The following is a 25924-nucleotide window of genomic DNA, read 5'->3' on the forward strand; positions in this document are numbered from 1 at the left end:
TACAATTATAATAAAGACTTCTGTGACTAAGACGCATTTATATAATTGAAAATGAGAGACACTTATACATTATTTTACTCAATGTAGCCAATGTGATTATATCATTATAACACAAAAAGTAAAAAAAAATGATTTTGTCTCTAGTTACCCTACTGTCTCAAGTACGTAATACATTTTTACCGATACCTACCTAATAAAACTTTCTAATCAATTTTAAAAGAAAAAAATCTAAGAAAAACTGTAGGTGTTTGTATCAGTGGCGTGCGGCTCACACTTGCTGTAGATACGAAACATTTCTAAAAATATTTGTTAGTACTATACTTTATTATATGACTATCACATGTAGTTAATTATTAGATAATTTTTAAAAAATATATTATGGCATCCATACAATGTCACCTCAAGTGATTCTTATTGTAAGTTGTGAATTATTAAATACTTATATAAATATAATATCAATAGTTATTGTTCAAACTATGTCGTATTAAAGTGAGGAAATCAAAAATTATGAATTCTAAATTTGAGAATCAAAATGACACTTCATATATTGGCCACTCATAGATCAGTGCAGTTTTATTAAAGTACATAACATTAAAATATAAATAACAATTCTTAGGGAAAATGGATTTATTTAAGGTTAAAACTTATTTTGCGTATATCCAGCAATCGCGAAGACTCCATACTACGTAAAGCCGACCCGCTCATTTTTAATTACATATTAACATATTTAAATAATAACTTGATTATTATATTATATTCTACAAAATTATTTTAATTTGCCAACCACATCTGTCGGATATGTATGAATGTATTATAAATTGATCGACGGCTAGATGGATATATTGAATCCTGCTGACCCAGTAGTATTGCTACTAATACGTAGCAGAAACCAGCACAATAATAAAAAGGTTTCAAGTAATTTGGTACATTTGACGAACACAACACATACAAACAATAACACATGTATTGTAAAAAATACATACACACAATATCAAAACCAGTGTCATTCTGATACCGCCACGTTTATACGTGTATGGAGGACCCCTTAAGGGCAAAGTACGAGCGAAGCTATGGATGCCACATTCATGTTTCTTATAGTCCGCCAAGCCAAAGTCCTTCTATCGCCGTTCTATGCATAAGATGTTTTTTATTAATTATCTATAAATATAAAAATTGCTAGATAGGGAGATAAAGGTTGGACCTGCGGAATTGGTATGATCGAGACTCAAAGGAAATAACTTTAGTTTTAAATCGTATTTGTATTAAGATACCTAGTGTTGTTTTTTTTGGGCTCAATCCCTCCGAAATCGCTGTAACTTTCATCTACCTGGCAAAAAGGTGACTTGGACGACCCTTTAGGTAAAACCCAAGTAAAGGCCCAAGCGTTCTGCCGCAGGCGAGAACGACAGAGAGGGATGAGCATCCAGGGGTAGATCGAGAGGGACAGCGATAAGGCTGGAACGGGGACATAACCAATCTGGCGGGCAGTTAGCCGAAGCCTCCGATACGCGACGGACTTTGTGTCACGTTGATTCTTAAATTTTAATTGTCACAGCCTACGGCGCCCATCATTAATAAATTTAGGGCTGTTGAAAAATTATAAACCGTGCAAATCTTAATATTGTGTATCTGTGTGTTGTGTACGTACCCTTTTTTGTGAACTATAAGTTAAAAATAAAACTTTGTGCTACGAACAACGTGTGTTTCATTGTGAAGATCCACCATAATCAACTGTCGAGGTCATTACACTGAACGTGCTCTACCCAAACACAAAACCCAGCTTCAATTGACCGCCCTAAACAATTTAAATCACTGAGCTAGTCGAAGGGTGGAAGCTGGTCGTGTGACTCCCATGTGCCGACCGACGGCACACTACCAAGGGCGTTATCGTCGCCCGGTCGACTGGAGAGTCGAGCGCGGAGATCGGATCGGGCTGTGCGGCCCCGACTCCCCTCCCTATCCGGGGTGTCAATTCTATCACGTGACCTGAGGCTTTTTGTTATTTAGTCTAAGGCATTTTTGTATATGTCACCATTAACTTCGGTGCGCTGGATTCGTCTCGTGGTTCTGCGGACTGACCGCCCGACTATTGTGATAACACAATTTTCTAGATCGAGCGGTTGGGCATTACTTCAAAAGGCACCCTTCTCCACTGATGTCGAGATATTCAAACATACTCATCGACTTGAAGTTATGAAGTATTGAAAATTTTTAAGTGATGGTGGTTTAGCAGAGTTGCATAGAAAAGTAAATTTTTAAGATGCAATATATCTGCTGAAAATATAGATTTTTTGGTACAGTTCGGTTATGAGGAATACAGGGGAAAACATTTTGAAAATACCCGATATACTGGATTATTTGTTGGTTTGGGTTAGTTTAGGTTAGGTTAGGTTGGTTTAGGTTAGGTTAGGTAAGGTTAGGTTAGGTTTAGTTAGGTTAACCCAACAAATAATCCAATATATCGGCTATTTGCAAAACGTGTTTGCCGCTGTATACCTCATAACCGAACTGTACCGATTTTTTTTTAAATGTATATATTATTATATTTTATCCATGCTTTGAAAGATTAGACATATAAATTTGGCCTTTTATTTAATTTTCATTATGACGTCCATTAGAAAAGTTTCAAAGTGGGTTGCGAAATTTCAATCCCATAGCCATTTTTTTGTAATGCATACCTATATATATATTTATTTATTTTTAGAATTATTAATAACCATGTCCTTGCTTTTTCTTAGAAGGTGGTTGTTAGTAATTTTGAACAATCACAAACACCCAGGCTTTGAGAAAAACACATAAATGTTTTTGTCATGACCGGGAATCGAACCCAGAACTCTCGGGTGGAAGGCCAGCGCCTTACCCACTGCACCATGAGAGCCGCCACCTATATATATATATATTATTTATCTATAGCAAGAACTTAAATGGTCATTAAATGGATAACACAATCAACACTCGTTGAAATATGTTAGAGTAATCTGCACTTAATGAAGGACATATCGTATTATTTATTAATTTAAATATATATTTAATAAAAGTGGAATCGGTACGATAAATTTTCCGTTCTATTTAAATAAATAAAACAATGTATTTCCACCATGAATTATTGACAGTTAACACAATAAATTAAATTAAAAAGTATAGTTTCCCTACGACCTACATTTATATCATTCCTGGTTCGTATGAAATATAACAATCTGCTATTTCATTTGCGACTAAGTGAAATGTAGTAAAATTTATATGAAAAGCGGGAAATGCATAAATCGTCCGTGACTTTTTTCAATACAAACTGTTTCTGTCGCTATTAGTATAAAGTAACGGAAACCTTGAGATGACTTCCTATTTGAAATGCATGTGCCAAACAGGGTTTTGCTTCGGCTTTGCATCGATTTAATTATTTATTTTTGTCACTGTTTAAAACTAGTACCGTCAATTCCTGTATAGCTACACAATATTATTATTACCTTAGTAATGTATGTAAATAATAGAATGTAAATCGAATGTTTTTGTGAAGCTTAGACTCGATTAGAGAATATTGAAAAGGTAGTACTGTCACCAGACGAAAAAACCCCTGGCCCGCAGTTTCAAATCACAAATCCACAACCTAATCAAACGCCTTCGAATTAGGGTTCACTACCCCTGATTTACGAAATAACATCATCATGGCACATTTCAACAGCGGCGAAAAGGGCGAGTACCTAAGCCCAGCTACTAGGAAATGGTAACTTGCCGAGAGACAAACAAAAATTTACCGGAATTTTGTTTCATCCCTTTGCCCCTCCCTCTTGTCTCATCACCCATAGATCCGTCGTAGATAATTGCCGGCAGTACAAATTCTCCCGGGAGAGTGGTAGGTGTCTAGGACCACGCTTGTCTCAATATGATAAATTAGTGAATCTCTTTCCCCGTTATTGTGTTAATAATAATCCCTATAACCACCTCAAAACCACGCGTCGCGTCCTCGATAAAACGCCTTCGCGCCAGTTTGGCTAATGTGTTCAAACACGTGCTCCCACATAGTGACTGTGCTATAGCTAAATCTAAGACTCCTTTAAGTGTAATTAATAATGTAATCCAACCAATGTCTGAAAAGTTAATGTAATTAAACGTCCCTGCGCAGGGAAATTGTCAAATCAAAGACGTGTTTTATCTTGAATTATATGTCCTGATGTCCACACAACCCTCAATCAAGGTGATACTCGTGAAGAACGCTGCCAGCATACATGTGAGTTCTCCACCCATTCTTCTCGGTATCAGTATCTATGTAGTATATCTGACAGTGAATTTAATAATAACGTTTATTTACTAAACTAAGTTAACAATGCACATAGATGCATTTAATTTGTTTTCATAGATGCATTTAAAAAAATTTCAGCTTTTAAATTGTCAATATTGTGACAATAAGCAATTAAAAATGTTTAGTGTTGATATTATAACTATTTTTTGACCATGTCCGATCATATAATGTGGACCTCCATACTGTTTTGACAGACTTTTGCTGTTACGAGAAAGGGATGTTAGTCACTAACTCAACCTCTATACTCTGACCTATAGAGGTATTGAATAAAAAGAGGGGCAAGAAATCGCCTTTCTCATACAACTGAATGAAGCAGGCCAACAATTGCCGACACCTTACGAGAAATAGCGACGCGATAAAAAAAATGCAGGGCATCACGGAGGATTTACTTTGGTCATTATAACGTACCCATATAATATAATGTTAACGTGGAAATTTTGCCGCAAATTAATTACCACCCTGTCTAGCCGTACTTTTTCACCATACTTGCCTGCTTCACCATAATTTCATGTAACCTGCCGCCCCTAGCTCTGACCTCAAACACAAATTGAAAAACAATATGTGTATTTGCAGACCCAGGATTTGAATCTGCAATCCACGACAATATAAGCCGATGCTTAAGCCGCTTTGCCGTCATGGACGTCGAGCTATGGTTTTATAATATTCTAAAACATTATTTTATATTTATTTCTGTTTTGTTTTTATTATCATTTTTTACCTTCATTTTTTTTATTAAGTGCCAAGATTTTGATGTTCCGCTACTGTCCACAAATAATGTTTTATAATAATTATGGATTTAAATATATCCAATAAAACTTTCAATAATATAAGTACACAGTCAGTTAAATCAGTTAAATTTGTGAATTAATTGGTTTATCAATTACTAAAGAATGCAACAATCAAATAAACAATCAAGTGGGCTTAATTTAAATTCCACATTAAAATTTAAATATTATCATGTGATTTGATATGCCTATAATTATAAATTATATTTAAAAAAAACGCTCGAATGTTTTATAATAATAAAATGTATTTAATCCTGATATTTTTTTAACGACAATAATAATTATTTCGTAATTTAATATTATCTGGTGACTGTACAAATTTTGACATTTTTATCGTATTTTACATCACTTATATTAACATTTCGGTCCTTACATTAATTACTTTCTTGGTTACATTAAGTCCTTACGTAGTTCAGTGCCTGTGGATAATTTACATCAACTCACCTTTTCAAGTTCCATTTGAAGAAAGAGATCTGGGGTTTGATAAATCTCTTTCAATAGCGATAACATCTGCGCCACCTGTTTACGCCACCTATATTGATGATTAAAAAGTATACAATGGATAATTCACAAGATTCAAAAATCTTGCATTCTTTATTGGAAACACCTCGGATACATTATACATTTATTCACATTGACCGGAATCTTATAGATGCGGGTTCGAGTCCCGCCCAGTACTGTATTTTCTTTTTCAAGATTTTTTCTAATATATTATGCATTTTTGACTTATTTCCGTATGGCGTATGAATGACATTCGTTAATTATTGCTAATAGAAATTCCGCCTATTCGACGCTTGCATTCTGACGGTGCTACTTAACGGTAGCGAATCATGGCATCTTACGAAGGCTCAGAGCAACCGTATACTGAGCTTCGAAAACAGATGTTTGCGACGAATGCTGGGTATACGGTGGGTATGACTTTAGGAGCAACGAGGAGATAAGAGAACGCACCAAACAGCCTCTCATCACGCTGGAAGTGAAGAGGCGACGTTGGACTTGGCTCGGCCACGTGCTGCGGATGCCAGAAGGGAACTTCAACCTGGCTTGCCTGTTCTTCAAGTTGACCGGATTCCGGCGTCCTGGAAGGCCGCTAAATACAATCTACAGAGTGTATGCGGCGGAGCTACCGGATGCTGGTTTGACCTGGAATGAAGCAAGAAAACTAGCGAGCGACAGGGATTCTTGGAGGCGCCGCGTGGTGTCCGTATGCTCCAGTTAAGGAGCGGATATGGCAAAAGAAGAAGAAAGAAGAATGTTAATCTCTTTTTTTATTTTCTGGAACCAGATTTTTATAAATAGTTTTGTTGCTAGTATCAAATGATGCCATAATCTTTTTTTTAATTTCTCTCACAAACTTCACACAGCATACAATTACTTAAATTCCTACAATTTCGATCACAGAATACATTTTCTGCAAATCAATTATTAACCCAACATTATATTATCATAATCACAGATGAGGATTTTTTTTAAAACTCATTGCATCGGTAAATCATTATATGGATTTTTTTGGAATTTATATGCATATAATTTCTGAGTGTATAAAAAATTCCATCACCTTACAATATATTATTATTATACCGTATTTAGTCAACAATTATACAATGAGCAGATATAACGTCTAACGCCTTGATAATATAATTTATTTGTCGGATGTTGTATGGAGCTGCTACTACCCTGCCATGGTAGCAAAATTTCAAAACATCTCCCTGAAGTTAAGTGGGCACTTTAAATCGGAAAAATTTTCAAAAGCGGTTTGGCGCGTTGAAATCCCGCACTGAAAATCCAAAAAGATAAAAATAAATACAAAAAAGAAAATGAAAAAACTGTTACCGCATTTCTAAAAGCTCCAGTATCCTTTATGCTTTTTGTGCGTTCAAAATTTACATACGGAAAAGCTGCGTTACGTTATTCGCGTTAGTATTTTTAAATTAAATAATTTGCTTATTTTTTTACAAAAAAGTTACATTACAGAGAAATAAGTATTCTTTTATTCATCTGGCTTAACTTACTGTTTTTTTTATAGAATTCATGTTTAATTAAAACACAATTTTAACTGCATACAACTTAATAATGTATACTGTCGAGTCAGGTTTGGGTCGAAATCCCGAAGGCCGGAATCCCGAAGAACGAAATCCCGAAGTCATTATGTTATCAAAAGTCCATTACAAAACTATTCACTACACGAGTAGATACATGATAACTAATATGCAAATTATGTAACGTTGTAGATGGGGATTGCTATACCGATATTAAATTATTTATCGATAACAAAATACCGGTTTCAAAAATAAAAAATACTGGTACTCTCAGTATTAAGAAAGCATATTACCAAATTATGCATAAAACTCTTTTTTTCGGCGCTCTCGTTTAAATTACAATATGTATGTATGAGTATTTCTCCATTGTTGATCCTTGCAATAATTATTTACCTGTTTCGTTTAAACGCTCTATCTCCAAAAATTTGTATAATGGACGTTAATCGAATTTTAAATGTATGCTTTTTTTCTGTTATATCTTAGATCACTCATAATATTATTCTTAATACACATGATATTATAACAATTATATATTTTTAAAAATGTTACTTTTTGTCTATAATTATTCAATACTCCTCCTCATTTTCTTTGTGTAATTTATTTATAATTATGTTATTCGTACTTTCTACCTTGTTAGTTGTGACTATATTATAAATTATATATGGAAACTTTGCTGGTTGCAATAACTATTCACTATTCTATTTTACAACGTTTTTATTAGGTCGAATTCTTATTTGTCCGGTAAAATCTTGCAATCAATTTTTAACTAACTTCCCGACTAGCTAGATATTTGAAACTTTTAGAATATACCAAAACACGATGCCAATGCATTGTTTAATACTTTTAGCTATCTTGAAGTAGAATTAAATTCATTTTCAGTTAATTTTTCATTTTGTATGAAAAGTTATTTCGGAAGAAATCCGTAATCCAACCCACTATTATTGGTTGCTAGAAAATTATTAATATATACGTGTGTTACTATGGAAATCAATATGACATTTCAGTATTATTTCAATCAAATACATTTTTTTTGATCGTTTAAGATAGTCAAGTCAAGTTTATAATATGATTCAACAGACAATTTAAAAACGTCGTATATAAAAAGTTTTTTTTATCTCTTAATTATTTAAACATATTTTTGTAATCAAAATGTAACTGTTTGTTAAAATTAAATTAAAAATATATATAAGTCCGTTTATGTTTTACGAGAATGAATTTAATAATATTTTTACATTGCTTACTAATAATATATTGTATATTAAATTTATTGTATAAGATTAATGCTCCCTAAATGAAAATAATTATATTGAATGAAACCAACAAAATTTAAATAAAAAAAAAAAAAAAATTCAAATGTACCAACTTAAATATAGAATTAACACGATGAATTAACATAAATTTCGAAAAAGAAAACATTCGTGGCAAATATTTTCATTTATTCTATAACTATTGATCTAACGTTGATACAACATCCAACAAACGTTAAAATGAATGACATTATTTGTAAAAAATCCAGCAGTTCTAAAATATTAATATGATCTACACATGTTAATAAAGGTCAACGTAATAAATGTACGCAGATACTAATTTAAGTTGCTATAAAATATTGTTTTAACTAGATTTTAATAGCTATATTTTTATTGATATATAGGTACTTCTTTTTTTCTATATGCTTTGAAGAATACCAGTATTAGGTAATACCGGTATTCAATTTGAAATACCGAAATGCCGGTATTGAATTCTCTAGTTATGGATCTATAATAATATAAAGAATCTTTGCCTACAATTTTCCCACACTTCTTTAACTTTGACCTCAATTATATAAAAATCATTTTTTTTTAAATATTAATAGTAATGCTAAAAGAATTGTGACCAAAAATTGTAGTCAGATAATTATGAGCGATAATGTTCCGGGAACCAACAAGAGTAATAATAAACAAAACAGTAAATAATATGGCAACGCTACCGGTTTCTATGTTTTTTTTTAATTAGAGCTATAAGTTTCAGTAAATTAATAATATATATTTTTTTTAATTGAATTACTTTGGTTAAAGTCTGAAAACTGAACAAAATTAATTGAACAATTATAAATTAATGATTTATTTGTTTCTTTATCAGTGGTTGATTAAATAAATGCATGCATTAGGTACGAATAAACTATTCCTCTACGTATACACACACAAAATCCATCATCCACAAATTTTTTAAGGCATATTTCGATTTCCAAAAATGCATGCATATTATTAATTTATTTGGGGTTGGTGTTTGCATAGATAATTGGTAGTCAATACAACATTGATTTATTCGAAAGAATATATGTATTTATTGTATTACTGTTTAACTTATTACTTAAAATTACCTAACAAACACTTATTTAAATATGTATTAGAGTATAATATGCTTCATTATTTTGCACTCCGGTTCTAGGATGAAAATGATGTAATATATTCTAAAAATATATTTTTTACATATATTTATTTATTTATTACTACATAATAATATATTAATACAAGTGAATATCATTTCATTTAATTTTATGCGAGTAACCAGACAAATAGGCGTATCAGTGTAGTAAAAAATGCAAAAAATGCAATGTTATAAAACGTATACTCTACTACGCATTAGGCACTTTATATATTTTACTTCAGATTAAATGGACTAGATTTAATTGAAATTTAAAAATAATAAGTGATGAGATTTGAGATTTGATTTATAACTTTCGTGTATCACATAGAATAAACTTGCTTTGCTGAAAGCTCATATATGCGATCTCGTTAACTCCACTTGTAGCTTTCGTACATTCTATAGGAATACTTACATTCATTTCAACGTACTCCTAGCAGCTCGACTTGTTTATCTATTCATATTCATGCTGAGAAAAGCTAGTCTCTGTCAGACTATTTTATCGTCAGTAGAATATATTATTTTTACATACCTATGCAATTTAGAAGAAGACATGCGTCACAATTATTCTTTTTTCTCTATAATGAAGTAATACAAAGTGATAAAAATTCACTTAACGTTAAACAAAATTACTAGCAGCTGTATTTCAATAATATAGCATTATCTGTGTAAAATATGTAAGCATTAATTTTGAAAAATAATGAAAACGATTATTAATTTACAAAAAATAGTATCTACGCCTATTAATTGTAATATAATATTTCAAAAGAACACAAGAAAACTAGTATTCACTATTTTTTATGATTTTGGTTTTTGTAATAATTATTCATCAACCAACAATAGCATATTAATTTGTATAATTTAATTTGTATTATTTTCAATAAATTCAGCTTTTACTTTGTGGTAATTCACGATAATTTATTAAATAGGTTTATCGTTTAGTAAAGATTATTTTTACAACACGTGTTTCGCTCAAATGAAATAAAAAATATAGACAAAATAACTCTGGAAAATGCTACTGACTTGAATAACTCTATCCTCTCCATATACACGTCAATAATTATCTAGAGCAGTGGTTCTCGTGTGCGGCCACTAGAAGATTTTGCTTCGGCCACCATCACTTTGCAAAATAATATTTCAAAGAAATATGAAATTGATTGAATACACATAGCACAGTCTTAAATTTCTTTACACGCTCAAATGATCCATACTGTGTTTTTATGATGAGATCATCTGTGAAATAGTCCGTTTCTGAGAAGGAAGTCAATTCAAAGAATTCGCAATAATTGCTTTATTAATATTGTCGATTTTTCCTACTAGTGTATACTGTGAAAGATCATTCTGTGTAATGCACTTCATGAAAAACAAATAACGAAGCTAGTTGACAGATGTAAATTCAGAAGCAGCCATGCGGCTCGCATTGGAAAAAAGAAGTATCGAGGAATTTCTATTTAAATAAATAGATATGCATAAAATGTTCAAATGTCTTTTATTAAAAAATGAACTTGTCTATAAATAAATTGATCCATTTTTTAGTAAATAAAATTTAGCTTTAATTTTTTCAATCACAACAAAAGTGAAATTTGGTTCGGCCACCAGATGTTTCCATAGAACTGTCAATTTAAATTGTGCAGCCACAGTTAAATTTCACGTAAAAACCACTGATCTACGAATATAATACTAATATATAAAATGCCCCCTTTTACAAGACCTACATTTTAATAATTCTACAAAATTATTCACTTTGTAAATAAGCACAACTTTTTAGTTTACGTAACTAACACATTAATATTCTTTGTAGTTTAAAATTAGAGTGATATAAGCATACCTTCAAATTAAGAATACTTCACGTTTGTAATGTAGGTGATGGAATGGGATTATTCGGCGCCGCCGATTAGGCGACTCTGACTATATGCCGGGTATCTGGGCGCCGCTATTAATGCATGGAGAAATCATGTACACTATGATTTTAACTGGCAAGAAAACAAACGAATATAATAAAAAATACGCTAGTTGTAAAAACTATTATCGATAATTTACTTTTATTTTCCAATATTGCACTGTACCACGATAATATTGTATAATAATCTGTCGAAAAGACTCAATATTCATATAATTTCACAATGCAGTTGAACGACCTTTTGATCTTCATAGTTTATGACATACATAATATTTAATATTACCACCAAAAAAACCATGAAGAATGCATAATATTCGAGATTTATCAGTATTTATTAATACTATTATCCAATATCGTTGATTGTTTGGTCGATACATTGAAGGTTTAAGCTAACAAAGTTTATTAAAATACATCGCAGAATTTCCAGAACATCACTCAATCTGAGAATATTATTTCACAATGCATTTACATCATAAATATAAATCCGTATATAGCTACATAAATATAAATAAAAACCGTAAATATTTGTGGCTCTCGATGGTTCCGTGAGAACCAATCAGTGTCAACAGAATCCATGAAATACGAACCGCTTTTAAATTATTGTTATTTATTTAATTATAGTTTATTACATGCACTTTCTTTTACACATTTTTCACAGAATCGAATTACTACTTAGTAAGCACTTTGTTTACCTCAAAGAAATTGGGTGGCTCACAATAATTATGGATCAAGTCCAATTTTCATAAAATTCGTGGCTAGATAAAACAGATTTCTATATTGTGTATATCACAATCGTATCTCTACAATTTTTTGCATAAATGATAATACTAGTATTGATAAGACATCAAATTGAATGTGAATCATGTCCATTTTAACAGTTCTTTCAGCAGTATAAAGAGGTATTTGCTAACATTAAAACCTGATTATACTAAACTTTATGTTTCGACTATTTATTTAAATTGATCCATGTATTATCGAAATATAGTAAGTATATACAGTGAAAACATTCCTGAATTTTACAAAAGAAGTTTTAACTTTAGGTCAAAATATCTCGGAATCCATTTTGATGGGTTTGATCCATAATTATTGTGAACCACCCACTTGTTAATGTTTATTATACCTAGTAAAAATGTATTTTTTTCACCAAATACCTGACATAGGTACTGAGTGTAAGCATTATCCATCGTCACGGGTTCAATAAAAGGCTAGCACGGTCGAATAAATCACTCACTAATAATATTCACTTCGTCTACCGACTCACACTGTATTTTGCTAGAGAACTTAATGCCTCAAATATTAATAAAACCTATTTTTCTGTTATATTTTACCATTGTATAACTGTATCACTATACTTTTCAAACTGTTAAATAAACACGCAATCTACATGAACATCAGAATTCAGTTCCTCACTCCTCTATTGTTCATCTACCTTCACATACATCCAAACTTGTTAATGAACTTGTATTTATTTACCAATTTTATGTATCTGTGAAATGTATAGATATCTGTCGTTCAGTTGTCTCATCGACCTATTGTCCTAACGTCTAATCGGCGGCGTCTTGTCGGTGGCGCCAAATCGACATAAACCTTTTGGGTGACATAATTAGGTATTGATATTCACTTTCAAAGTTTTAGCGAATTTAATAATACATTATATTATATATATGCTCGTCGGGAATGAAATATTTAGTGTTTTAGGGAACCTTCTTTTAGTTCATTAGGCAAAAGGTTTTGTTGTTATAATAGGTATAGAACTTTTGAATAGAAAGGTTAATGGAGTTTTTCAATTCTGTTAGTTAAGTACACGAAACAATGTCAAAGTTATATATAGGTATACTTGAACGTAAATATTAAAATTAAATTAGTTTCTGTCACATTGTTATAACTTATAAGGTTATTTTACATTTATAACTGACTATCATAGTTAGGTTGGTAGCGTTTCATAATTAAATTCAATAAATACTCGGTTTTATGTTTTAATCTTAAAATCTTTGGACATATCATTAAATTTATCAAATAAAACTGACCATGAGGGATGCTCAACCTTTTTTGTTTGACGGAACCCTTGAAGAATTTTGTGAAATCTCGGGAAACCAATATTTGTTTGACACATACTAAGGTGCAGAGCGGTAAATTACAAAATACATGTGTAAAATAGACAAATACAGACATCAGGAACTTATCACCCATAAGTATACTCAAATTGTCACTCTATTAGAATTTTATGTAAAATTATTACCTGCTAAATTTATTATTTCTGTGTAGTTTATATAATTGGATAAATGCAAACAATAATTAATTTTCTAACATTTACAACTAAAAATATATACAAATATTATATTAAAAACAACCACATATTATTATGTACGCTATATTTTTATTATTCAGTCTGCTTCTTTAATTTAACGCCACCTTGACTTTTAAGCAATGAATAACATGCCTAACTGTATGGAACTTAACTTCAAATAAGATTCCTTAGTAATTATTAGTATTTTTTTAATAAAGGTTTACCAAGCTATTTTTATTAGAAACTATTTTCTTGATATATAAAAATATTTTTACTGTATAACTTTGATTCATTCGCATGAAAAAAATCACATTTTTTTATTGTAAAAGTTACAAATTTAAAAACAAGTAAAAATTTTTATACAAGCCCAATCAAAAATGCTAAAAAAAAACATTTTTTCAATAGCCCTGTCAAACAAGAATATTACATTGTTCACTTCGCGAAAGTATATTATGAAGATGAAAAAAAAAACTCTTATCTCTTTTACAAATTCCTAGTTATACAGCGAATTCAAAAATGAACATAATTGTCTGTGAAAATTCAAGGGAGGATACTTTCAAAGCGTGCCTCTGAACAATTGTTCCCGAAACTCAATAATAAACCAATAGTCATGCCAGATAAAAGAATCTTTTGTCTTTCGCCAAAAAAAAGATCATCTGGGTTGGCTTATAACGAAGAGTAGAGTACGATTCATGTAGTGATTCATGGTAGTAAACAATGAGCAAATAAAAAAAATAGATCCCATTTTAAAGGCCCAAAAACCTATTTTTTTCTAAAATAAATATAATGATTAGGTACCGTACATATTAATTTCAAATAATTTTTTAATATTGTTTATATTATTTAATTTTGAAGTAAGGTTAATCTACGTGAGGCGACTCTCGTGGTGCAGTGTGTAAGCTGGCCTTGCTCCTGTTCCCTGGGCTCGATTCCCCGGTGAGGATACAATATTTATGTATATCAAAGCCTGGGTATTTATGATTGTACAAAAATTACTAACAACCACCTTGTAGGAAAACGCTTAGAACAAAAAAGTTATCAATAATTCTAAAAAAAAGCCCATGTGAGAGCCAATGTAATAAAGTATATTGAATTCAAAAATAAGAATTTCGGGAAAACGTAATTTAAGGAATCCGCCAAAATGGGATTTGGAAATTATGGATCAATTCTGTACCACATTTATTGTTGGCAAAATCTAACTTACAGACATATCTACTGGCTTTGAGGTGCAGATATAATAATTTTAAAAATTATGTGGTTTCAGATGATTTAAAAAATATGTATTATAAAATAAATATAAATATTATAATATAAAAGTATATATTTTTGGAATTTTCTTATTACACTAGCAAGCTTTCAGATTCGGTCACACACGCCCAATGTCATGTTTACTTGAAATATATCTGTTAATTATTGTAGCTTATTTTTGACGAAATAATGTATGGCTAAGTACATATATTTACTATTATAATATTATTGTCGGTTGAATGAATAGAGTATAGCTACTATCAAACGTCAACAAGACCCCACGGCCAGAGATGAGATCTAACTTCATGTCCTAGCTCAATTTGAATACGTACAATGCGGGCACCACGTTGCCCTACACATTTCAATTATTTACTGGGTACAACAAGAATCCCTCAAAATAAACTCTTTGTTTATCAATTTTGATTTATCAATCAAATATTTTCATCATAGTTTCATTTTACAAAAATATAAAATAGCAAGAGAAAGACATGGGTGTTGTCGATTTATTTTTCGGGAAGATTGCCTTTAACTGAATTCCTGCAAATAATCACAGTATTTTATTTGAATACCACCGGATAAAATATCACAATTAAATAGTTACACGAAATAAAATAGGCACTAAGTGCACGAAAATCTAAAAAAAGTGAGTATGCAGAAATTTTCTACGTGCCATCGCACAATATCTTAAATCAATGTATAAGTGCAGAAAAATATATTACAGGCTTCTATGGATATTCAAAGATGGCTTTGAGCATCAAACACAGCGTGATAATTTAAAAAATAGGCACTAAGTGCCGTTTGGTAATATGTGTCATGAGACCTTCGTTTTCGATATCGTGGCACTTAGTCCTTTTTTTAAGAAATTAGTATTGCAACGTAGTGTTTTTCTAAAATATCGTTTGTTCAAATGTGTTTTTTTTACAATCTTTAATTATAAATTGTATTTTTTCTTCTAATGACATTAAAATTGCAGGTTATATCTATTGAGAAGCTAATAAAACAGTGTTTTTATGAAAAATAAACAAATTATTCATTAAAATCCTTATATATCTCAGATTCTACTTTTTGGTGCTTAATACCTATTTTATTTCGTGTATTCAATTGTTTAAAGTGCGTACCTTGAATAAACATGTGCCCGGATTTAGTGTGGACATAACGTTACGTGTTCGATACAATCGTTCACACCAATCGACGAGTTAGATATAATAAAAATGTTTCTATTTACTCTTCTCGATCAAGCTATATATTTATGAGTCATGTAATTATGACATTATATCGTCACCTTACTGTTAAGACGTCGTAAGTCCGATATTATGGAAAAATGAAGTTTTTTCGACAAAATTTAAACAAAAAAACATTTTAAATCATATCGTAACCTCGGTTCTCTAAACTAGTATGGTGTCCATCTATCGACAAATTTTAAAAGTCTCGTGGTTTCAAATATGGAATTAAAACCTCGTATTTCATAACCAGTGTTAGCAGATTCATAGATTAGATTAGAGAGGTGTTTAAAATATTGTTTTATTACGTTTTTCTTTCCCCTCAACATTCTTCTCAAGCAGACTTACGAGGTTTTAATAGTAAGGTGACGATATGCGACTGTATAAATAATGACCGGAATCACGAAGTGAACAAAGCCTACATCCCTTGCTTATTTTCACGACTGAATGGAAAAGTCCAGATTTTATCAGGCGCCCTAATAATAATTAAATGCTTTGTCTTATTTTCGTTCAGTTGTCGAATTGTAACAATTGCATTTGGCCGATAGGATTTCTTTTCGTTTTTTATCTAAATTATTTTCGTTATTCTAACGAAGCTTATCGAAAGAAAGAAACAAAAAGATATGATTTTTTATATTTCAAAAATCGAATGCCTTATAATTATTATAGTGTTTTCCAAAGTTTGGTACGCGCACCCCCTGTGATACGGGAAGAGTTTCGTGGGGGTACGCGCTGTACCGGGCTTTGGCTGCGCCTGTTTCAACGAGCATTAATACAACATCAATTTATACAAAATCCATGCTAGAAGGTTTATCGCATGCGGAAGAAGAGCAATTATTATTGGAATTAGCTTCAGATGGATTCTAGAAAAATAAATATAAGGAGTGTACTTTAACATCATTCTAGTTGCAAATGCATCATGTGTATCCAGTTTTAACAGAGAAAGTTCTGAAATACATCTTACCTTTTCCAACTTTATATCCATGTGAAGTTGTTTTTTCAGCATTTGTAGACATTAAGTCAAAAAAAAAGGAATATGCTTTTGGATGTGGAAAAACATCTCAGATTAAAATTAATAACCAGGGAACCAAATTACGATTATCTATCGTCTCAACATAAACAATTCCATCCTTATCATTGATTATAATGAACGTTATTTTATAATATAACTTTTATTTGTTTTATTTATATTTTATTATGATTTCGTTTAATATTATTTTGTTTATATACTAAAAAGAGAAAAAATAAATATATTTTAATTGTTATTAAAGTATATGCAATTTTATTTTTTTTGACGAGGGGTACTCAGTGTTATGAAAATTATAGAAGGGGTACACATATGTCTAAAGTTTGGGAAACACTGCATAACATAACTCTGTATAGAATAGATGTACCTAAGTAATTTTAGAGAAGATAATACATTATTAGTCTGTTTATCTGATGTATTAATAAAATCTTATTAATATTACCAATTAATTAAAGTTTTGTTTCTAAAAACTAGTAGGTATGTCAAATTACTTTTGGGCCATTGTTAAATGTTTGTTACATATTGAATAAATGCTGTATAAATATGTTGCTTATTGTTGACAGTTTGCTATTATTTCTAATAAATAATATTTTTTATTTTCAGGTTGGGGAGACTGGGCGGAATGGGAGCCGTGTTCAGTGACGTGTGGTGGAGGACGACAAAAGCAGATGAGGCCGTGCAGAGCTGCTCCGTGTCCCGGACCTAGCGCCAGAGGCCGTGCTTGCAATAATTTTGCATGCCAAGGTAAATAATCACTATTTTAATTATCGCGTTCTAATTCTGTAAATCCACAAATTGAATTTTGTTTCTCTCGTAAGACTACTTTTATGTTATTTCATTTCGCCAACATCTAATTTGTCCTGGCAATCATCTTGCTATCGTTTTTTTTTACTAATCATAAAATAAATTTATCCTGAATGATATACAACCACTCAAGTATGATATTGTAATAGTCTCAAAGTGTCACTATTTTATTATTTATACTTCACATCACAATCTCCAACACATGCCAGGAGGTTAAAAAGATAGTAGGTACCCAGGTATTCAAAATATTCTTATATGTTTGTCATGCGTATTTCATTTTATAATTGAGTTTGTTAAAAGCAAAAGGGGTTCTCTCTTTTTCTGAAATTAGTTTTAGTCACTCTCTGAAATATTCAAATTAGATTAATTCAGAACTATGTCCTTGATAATCGCTTTTGCTTTTAACCTACTCAATTATGAAGTATGTTAAAATCTAAAGAATATTATTATTGTGCAGTTGAATTCATGGTCGACAAAACTGACAATCGTTTATGTATATTATGTATATCATTGACATCTTCTGCGACAAAATGTCAAACCTTTTATATAAAGTAGTGTACAACTATGCTTAATTTTATCCATTCAATGCTTTCTCAGTTACTTTTTACTAACGCAACTAATGGCCTATTTACACCAGCAGATTTGTGGATTCAATGACTGATGGTAATCGCTGTGAGCAATAATTGTCAACTTTAAATAGCTAAATGGACAACGCACTCAATACAGTAGTTAGCAAATAAATTCATGCATAGCGACATTTGCTCATGTATAGGTAGACGTCACGCAATTTCCATTATGCGACATCACGCATCGGAAATTTATAGATATATCACCTTTATTGTAATGACGTTAGAACAGTGTTTCTAGTGTCAATCTTCATTTGAGCGAACCTGTTCGAACCGAACCATTCGGTAGACCTGACACAAAGCATCGGGAATTTATAGCAATATCACCTTTATTGTAATGGCGTTAGAACAGATCATGCCATTCGGCAGACCCGACAAAAAGTGAGTGTCATTTTTCTTTCCAGATGCATCGTCCATATTAATGTTATTGTCAGCTACTAACTCAATCGTATTGAAGCTTGAGTTGATAAATTCGTAACATAAATTCTGTTAAAACTGTTAATAAATTATTGGCCAGCTAGTTGGCAACACACAATAGTCTTCCCTCATTATGCAATATATGCTCAATACTAATGAAATTTAGACAGGTAAAAAGCTACTGATTGTATTCACTGACGTATTATTTTTATATTGTCTATGAAAGTAATCAATAAAGTCAAACATCTTAATTGCGTGAAAGTTAGACTTGCATTCTATCACGGTGCATGATATATGCGCCCCGTTTGGCTCTAATCAAAAGCTAACAGTTAATTTGGATATTATTCTAAGCTCTTGAAAATCTTTGATTCAACTGTCAACGATTGTTGGCTAGGTCGAGGGCAAAAAATTGAATTTTTCTATATTGATTATTAGCTACGACTTCATGGAATAAACCAAAACGACATTTCACAATCAAAGCAGACAATCAACATGAGTCATTTGATCTGATTGTATCTGCAAATCTGCCAGTATAATCTGTGCGTAAGGTAACGTTAGGAAGAGTAAAATGATTTATATTGTAATTATATAAAATATTTAAATTATGATGTCAATATCATTGATAATACAATATCCACACATACTCTGTATGAACATACATTAATAATTAACTATTTCTTTTATTCAACGAATAATTCACAATATTTAAGAATGCAGCATTCTGATTATTGAACATACATAATTTTGAAAAACACTTTCTGAGAAAATATATTATAACCAATAGAAAAAATCTTTATTGAAAAAAGTATTGAATAAAAGAAATAGTTAATTATAACTTATTAGCAAGTTCAAGTAAGTTACATCATAAAAAATATTGGAGAAATCCACTACTTCGGTTAGTAATTGAAGTAATAGGTATCTACTTTGATTTAATAAAACAAAAACCGATTGCCAAAGAAGCTTGATTTAGAAGAACGCTGATGAGTAGGTATTAAAAAAGCCAATAGTTAAAATTTGTCGCAATTAGTATGTCACTGCGTAGCATAGAGGTAAATGCGACGGACGTAAACCCAGGAGATGCAGGGTTCGATTCCCTGCCGGGGTGGCTTACTTTTTTCAAAAAAGATTTTTTCTTTTGATCATAATATATTTTCTCAGAAGGTGTTTTTCAAAATTATGAATGTTCAATACCTTAATAGCTTAATTTACATTTATAAATATTGCAATAAAAAATACTATGATATCTCATATTATTCCTCTCCTTTACTACAGTCGAGACTACAGTACATAGGAGATCAAAAATTATACTCACTTGATTTACGTACATGCTAACTATTAAATAATATTATATTACGCAATCTACGAAACTCGCCTTATTTTCCCCATATCATTTACACTCTCTACAGTGGAAGTAAATAGAGTATCTACATACGTCTTACCTAGTTAATAGGAATATTTTCCCTACAATCCCCACGATGTGGTTGCATTCACTATTGACAATAGAGACTTCAAATATTGACAGTAAATAATGTTTTTTTTACTTACTTGTTTAGATAGAAATTTTGATACTTCTGGATGTCAAAATATACTGGTTGATTTAACAATTTAAAATAAATCGCGAGATTTCAAATACAAATATTTTAAATATATAAAAAAAACAATCTCGTTTAAATCTGGCTAATATATAAGTTATTTTTCTTTTTTCGCTATCCGTCAGTAGCGAAGGGTGGAGGTAGGCTGTTAAGACTCGCCATAAATAATGCACATTAAGCTTTGTTAGTCATACGTATTTGTTTTTACTGACTAAGACTCCAATAACTTACAGATAGTATTGGTTAGTTTTTAAAAATCAAATAAACCCTGCCTAGCCAAACCATAATATTCTTTGAATATTTTACGATAAAATTGTGCACATTTTTTTATTTATACTATTTTTTTTTCGTTAGATTAAGAATACAAATTACAAGTATTGTTGGTTATTTTTTTTTAATTCGTTAAGCCCTGCCTAAACTAAATTATAATAGATAAAAATATTGTTAAATCCATAAAATATCTAAAGTTATGTATGATCTAATCTAATTTAAATGTTTCATAGATAGACGAGTTTTTTTGACAATCATCTATTATGGCCTGGTTGTCGCAGGGTTTAATTGAATTTTAAAAACAAACCACCACCATCTGTAAATTCTAGTCTTATTTCAATGAAAATAAATACGTCGTATGACCGACAAAGTTTAGTGTGCACTATTTATGGCGGACCTTGACAACCTACTTCCACCCTTCGCCACTGCTATCCGTTCCCCACATAACAGTTATTTTCTACCCCTACCACACGGCATACATTATATACAAAAATTATAACATTACATAAACTGACAGATAAATAGCAGTACTCTTAGTAAACATAAAAATTTCATAAAGCAATCACAACCGTTAAACTCATTTTTTTTAAATTATCATGAATTACCACCACGACGCTGAATATCTTAAATCGACTTATTTTTATTTGATAAAAAAACGGAATATTTTTTCTTACATAAAATTTTCTTCAGAAGAAATTTTCCACAAACATTTTAACAAACATCTTTTAACATTTTGCGAGAAGTGTAATAATTCGAAACGAAAATATTTTCATTAAATAATATCATTCTTTAATAAATACATACAGTTATGAAAGGTTCCACGGGTTGCTCCTTCCCAGTGAAAGGGGTATTTTTTAAATATTTATTAAGTAGAGAACTCCGGAGTAAAATTTCCACCGCGTGTTTTCCACGCCTGGGAAATATGTTTTCTGCTAAGGCAGAAAATACAGCGAAATAAACATGTGGAATTTTAGCAGCTTTTAACTCGAATTTTCGAAGTATGCTTAACGTAAATATATTGCAGAATTCGAAACGTGCTTATTTAATGCGGAAAACAAAATATTCAAAAACATCCCTATACATTTAGTATTGAAAACACGAAATAGACTCAAATTTTCTTTTTGGACTAATTAAATTAATATGGGCTTTGTAACTTAAACTTTTATGTGGTATTTATAGGTTTTCCCAGTAGGTCTAATTATTGTACGTTTCTCATCAATTTTACTGTAACGTTATTTGTGGAATAATGCTACATTATTCACAACATTTACCTAAGTATATTTTTTCTTCTTTCTCATGACTTAGGACGGTAACTGGGATGAATTAACCATCAACCAGACTTCTCGACGGCTTTATTTCATTTTTTCTGTATTCAACGGTGGTTGGGTAATTATAATATTACATTATTCACAACATTTACCTAAGTATATTTTTTCTTCTTTCCCATGACTTAGGACTTAGTTACCACTGGGATGAATTAACCATCAACCAGACTTCTTGACGGCTTTACTTCACTCTTTTCTGTATTCAACGGTGGTTGGGCCGATTACATTGGCAAAGGGTGGAGGTAGGCTGTTAAGATTCGACATAAATAGAGCACAACTAAACTTTGTCAGTTATACTTATTTGTTTTCGTTCAACTAATGATACAATTTGCAGATGGTACTTGTTAGCTTTTAAAATTAAATTATAACGTCATGTCTAAGCCAAACCATAATAGTATAGGTATGCTATGGGCGATCCGACAAAAATATTGCACACTTTTTCAGTCATACTTATTTGTTTTCGTTGAATTAAGAATACATTGTACATATGGTGTTGGTTAGTTTTAGATTCATTAAGCCTTGCTTATACCAAACCATAATCTGTAAAAATATTCTTTTATCTATAAATTATCCAAAAGCATGCATTATTTAATGACATAAGTTTACATATTTTATAGATAAATGAATATTTTTTGACTATTTGGTATCTATTATGGCTTAGAATAGGCAGGGTTCAATCGAATTTTAAAATCTAATAAACTTTATCTACACATTGCAGTCTTAGTTCAATGAAAACAAATACGTTTGACTGACATAGTTTAGTGAACAATATTTATGTTGGATCTTAACAGCCTACCTCTACCCTTCACCACCGGCCGATTATCATCCCAATCCCATCCTTAAACCCGCAAACATATGTCAAACCTACCATCCTTATTATCATTGTCATCCAAGTATTTAAAAATCAAGGGTCATCAGTTTGACCGTGATTTCATGAGAGCCAGTTATTAGTAGACACCGAGAGAGTCAACTTGCCACAGTGTTGCCGTTGTTTAAGCAAGATCTCAATACGAGTCACCGTGTGGGCTTGGTAAATCAGACAGTGACGTCCCTAGATAAAATTCCGCCCCTAAGCAGCGTCAAAATGCCGCCCCATTATTTTATACAGTATTTTGTATCATCCTTGCATGACTCTAATATCTAATAAATGTGTTGTATGGATTGGTCATTACTAACACAATATATAACATTAAATCTAATTCAAATGCCATCTCTTCTTCAATCGACAATATTGCAAGTCAACGGTTTCAGATACATTTAAAAATACTCCTGGCAACTTTCGAAACTCGGAAGTGACTGGTAAAAATATTCGGATAAATTAATTACGTTAGTATGCACCTACCTATAATTCAAATATAATTCGCAAATCTTCACGTGTCATTGATGGTCATCAAGGACTTGACGTCCAAGTACAACGGAAGTAAACCAGACATCGCAACACCGACAAAAAATACAGTTCTGTTAAACCTTTTATGTTAATTAATATATTTTGTTTCCAACCAGTGAGCTAAACTTTTTAATTGAAAGATATAAGTTTAGGTACCTATTTCTATATACTTATACCTAATGATTCTTCTCGATTTGCCGCCTTTCTAGTAACTGCTGCCCCCAAGCGACGCTCAATCTGCATACCCCTACGGAACTTCACTGAATCAGAACATCTATTCAAGTCGTGCTACCGGCATAGGGTATCTGATCATTCATGCAAACACATCATTCATATTAACCTAAGTGTAATACCAAATACAAGTTCCGTACTAGGGTCAATAACAACGATTGTTTCAAAAAATTGAAAAATCTAGCGAATACAAACTAAAGAAAGGCTGTCCTATATATCATAGAGTTCGCTGATTATTGATTGGTATGTCCGTTTGGCCGTGGATGAAAATTACATTGTCCGTTTACAGCAACGCATTTCAAAGTCTTAACCAAAGACACAGGATCTTAGTCACCAATGCTTTTATAAATGTACTATCATATTTTTACAGGCGCAGTAAGCCCATTAGACGAAGAAGAAGCCAGAGGACGCTCCTTGCAGGGCAGGGCTAGCTGGGGTCGCGTGCCAGGAAGGGCCCGGGCATTAAGACTTAAAGCCGACTCGTACGTTTGGCTTCCATCAGCGCAGCTCTTCCACCAGCCTCAACCAGTTCAGGGATTTCCCAAGGACTTCACCCTGTTCTTGTCACTCCGGCTGAGACCTGAGGTAATTTTACAATACATATACGAGTATATATATTATTACAATATCTTTTTAAGCACTGTTTAATATTTGAATTTAAAGACGAACTTAGATGTGCGAGCTAGCTTATACATGCTACAAATTGAGTTTCATACTAAAGACATACCTATATTGTATAAAATAAGAATATGCAGAAATTTTAGTAGTAAGCCACGTGAGTTCAATCAAATATTTTTGGTAAAAAACGTCTGCTATCGTATAAAATGGCGTATGTTCAGATGCTGCCTTCACAGCCAGTCTTTTGTCTCAAAGAGAGTGACAGTTTCAGAATGACAATGAGAACTGACAGTTTTCATTTATGACCATGTTGCGATCGAGACGACTGTTGCATATGCGACTGGACTATGATTCGGCATCGATACTTGTAGAGATTTTACCCAACTCAACAACTGACATGTTATTGTCTATGCTCATTTTTAGAGCATAGACAATAACGAGACGGAAATATCAACAGTTGTTCAACAGAGCTTTAAACATGTAGACATTACGAGACGCTCGTCTTTTCCTTAAAATATCCAAGTTAAAAGTATCGTATAAACCTGTACATACGTGTAGGTCGTGTTATCCTGCCGTGTAATATCACCAGTGTAATAATTGAGCCCTTGCCCGGAATAACGTTGTATCCAACAAAATTCTTGTTTTGAGAAAAATGGAAAAAATTAAACCAGTTATGTTTTGTTACATTTTGTATTTAAAATTATAACTTTATTTTTTTTTTAAATTACCCATGCGTGTTTATTAAGTAAGATGACAACTTCAAGCACCCCCCAATATACTTACTTTTAAAAAATTACACCAAACAGAACTTGAGCCTACAATTTTGTCCGATTCGGGCGCTATATTACATTTCATAACATTTATTTAAAGAAAAAGGATTTTCGAAACTTTTGTTGGTAATTTTCAATAAATATCTACTTCAATTTTAATATTCAATCTACTTCAGTTTTCGGTCAAGAACGTACCTACTTTCCTATGATAATTACGAGTATTACATTCGGTTTGCTTTCAGGCGTTCAAAATAATATATTATCTTAAGTGAGTTAGGGAGAAGAGAATGGGTAGAGAATGAAATCATATATACCAAGCAAGAGAACCTGATATCAGGTTTATATATCGACTGTAAAAAGGAAAAAGGGCGTAATCCACACAAAGCAAATTTTGCAGGAGGAGCAAAAAACGTTTTTTCAATGATTTTCTGTCAAAATCAAAATAAAAAATATACACAGACTTAAAGTGCATAATGATTAATAATTTGGTGTATTATTTTCCCAATCTGACATTAATTACGTAAGTTATTAGAGAAAAACCGATAAAAATGATGGTAACATCCTTTTTCCTTACCAATTTCAAATGTCGTATTCATAAAATACAGTGGATTTACGCAGCAAATAGCCTTTTTTCACACTTATTTTTAATTAAATTCTTGGGAATGTATTTCTTTATAG

The 25924-nt window shown here is 31.5% G+C and overlaps 1 protein-coding gene across 1 annotated transcript in view; it reads left to right on the forward strand.

The window, feature by feature from the left end:
• LOC147075563 (collagen alpha-2(XI) chain) overlaps positions 1-25924 on the forward strand; it is a 130636-nt gene that overhangs the window by 53128 nt on the left and 51584 nt on the right. Inside the window, exons 3-4 of the mRNA XM_085942347.1 lie at positions 17810-17950; positions 24229-24443. Coding sequence (XP_085798473.1) covers positions 17810-17950; positions 24229-24443 — 356 coding nt within the window. The remainder of the gene's footprint in view (positions 1-17809; positions 17951-24228; positions 24444-25924) is intronic.

The sequence above is a fragment of the Rhyacophila brunnea genome, unplaced genomic scaffold (assembly GCF_057557595.1).
Source record: "Rhyacophila brunnea isolate RB1 unplaced genomic scaffold, BYU_Rbru_1.0 scaffold_14, whole genome shotgun sequence".
Taxonomy (NCBI): Eukaryota; Metazoa; Arthropoda; class Insecta; order Trichoptera; family Rhyacophilidae; genus Rhyacophila; species Rhyacophila brunnea.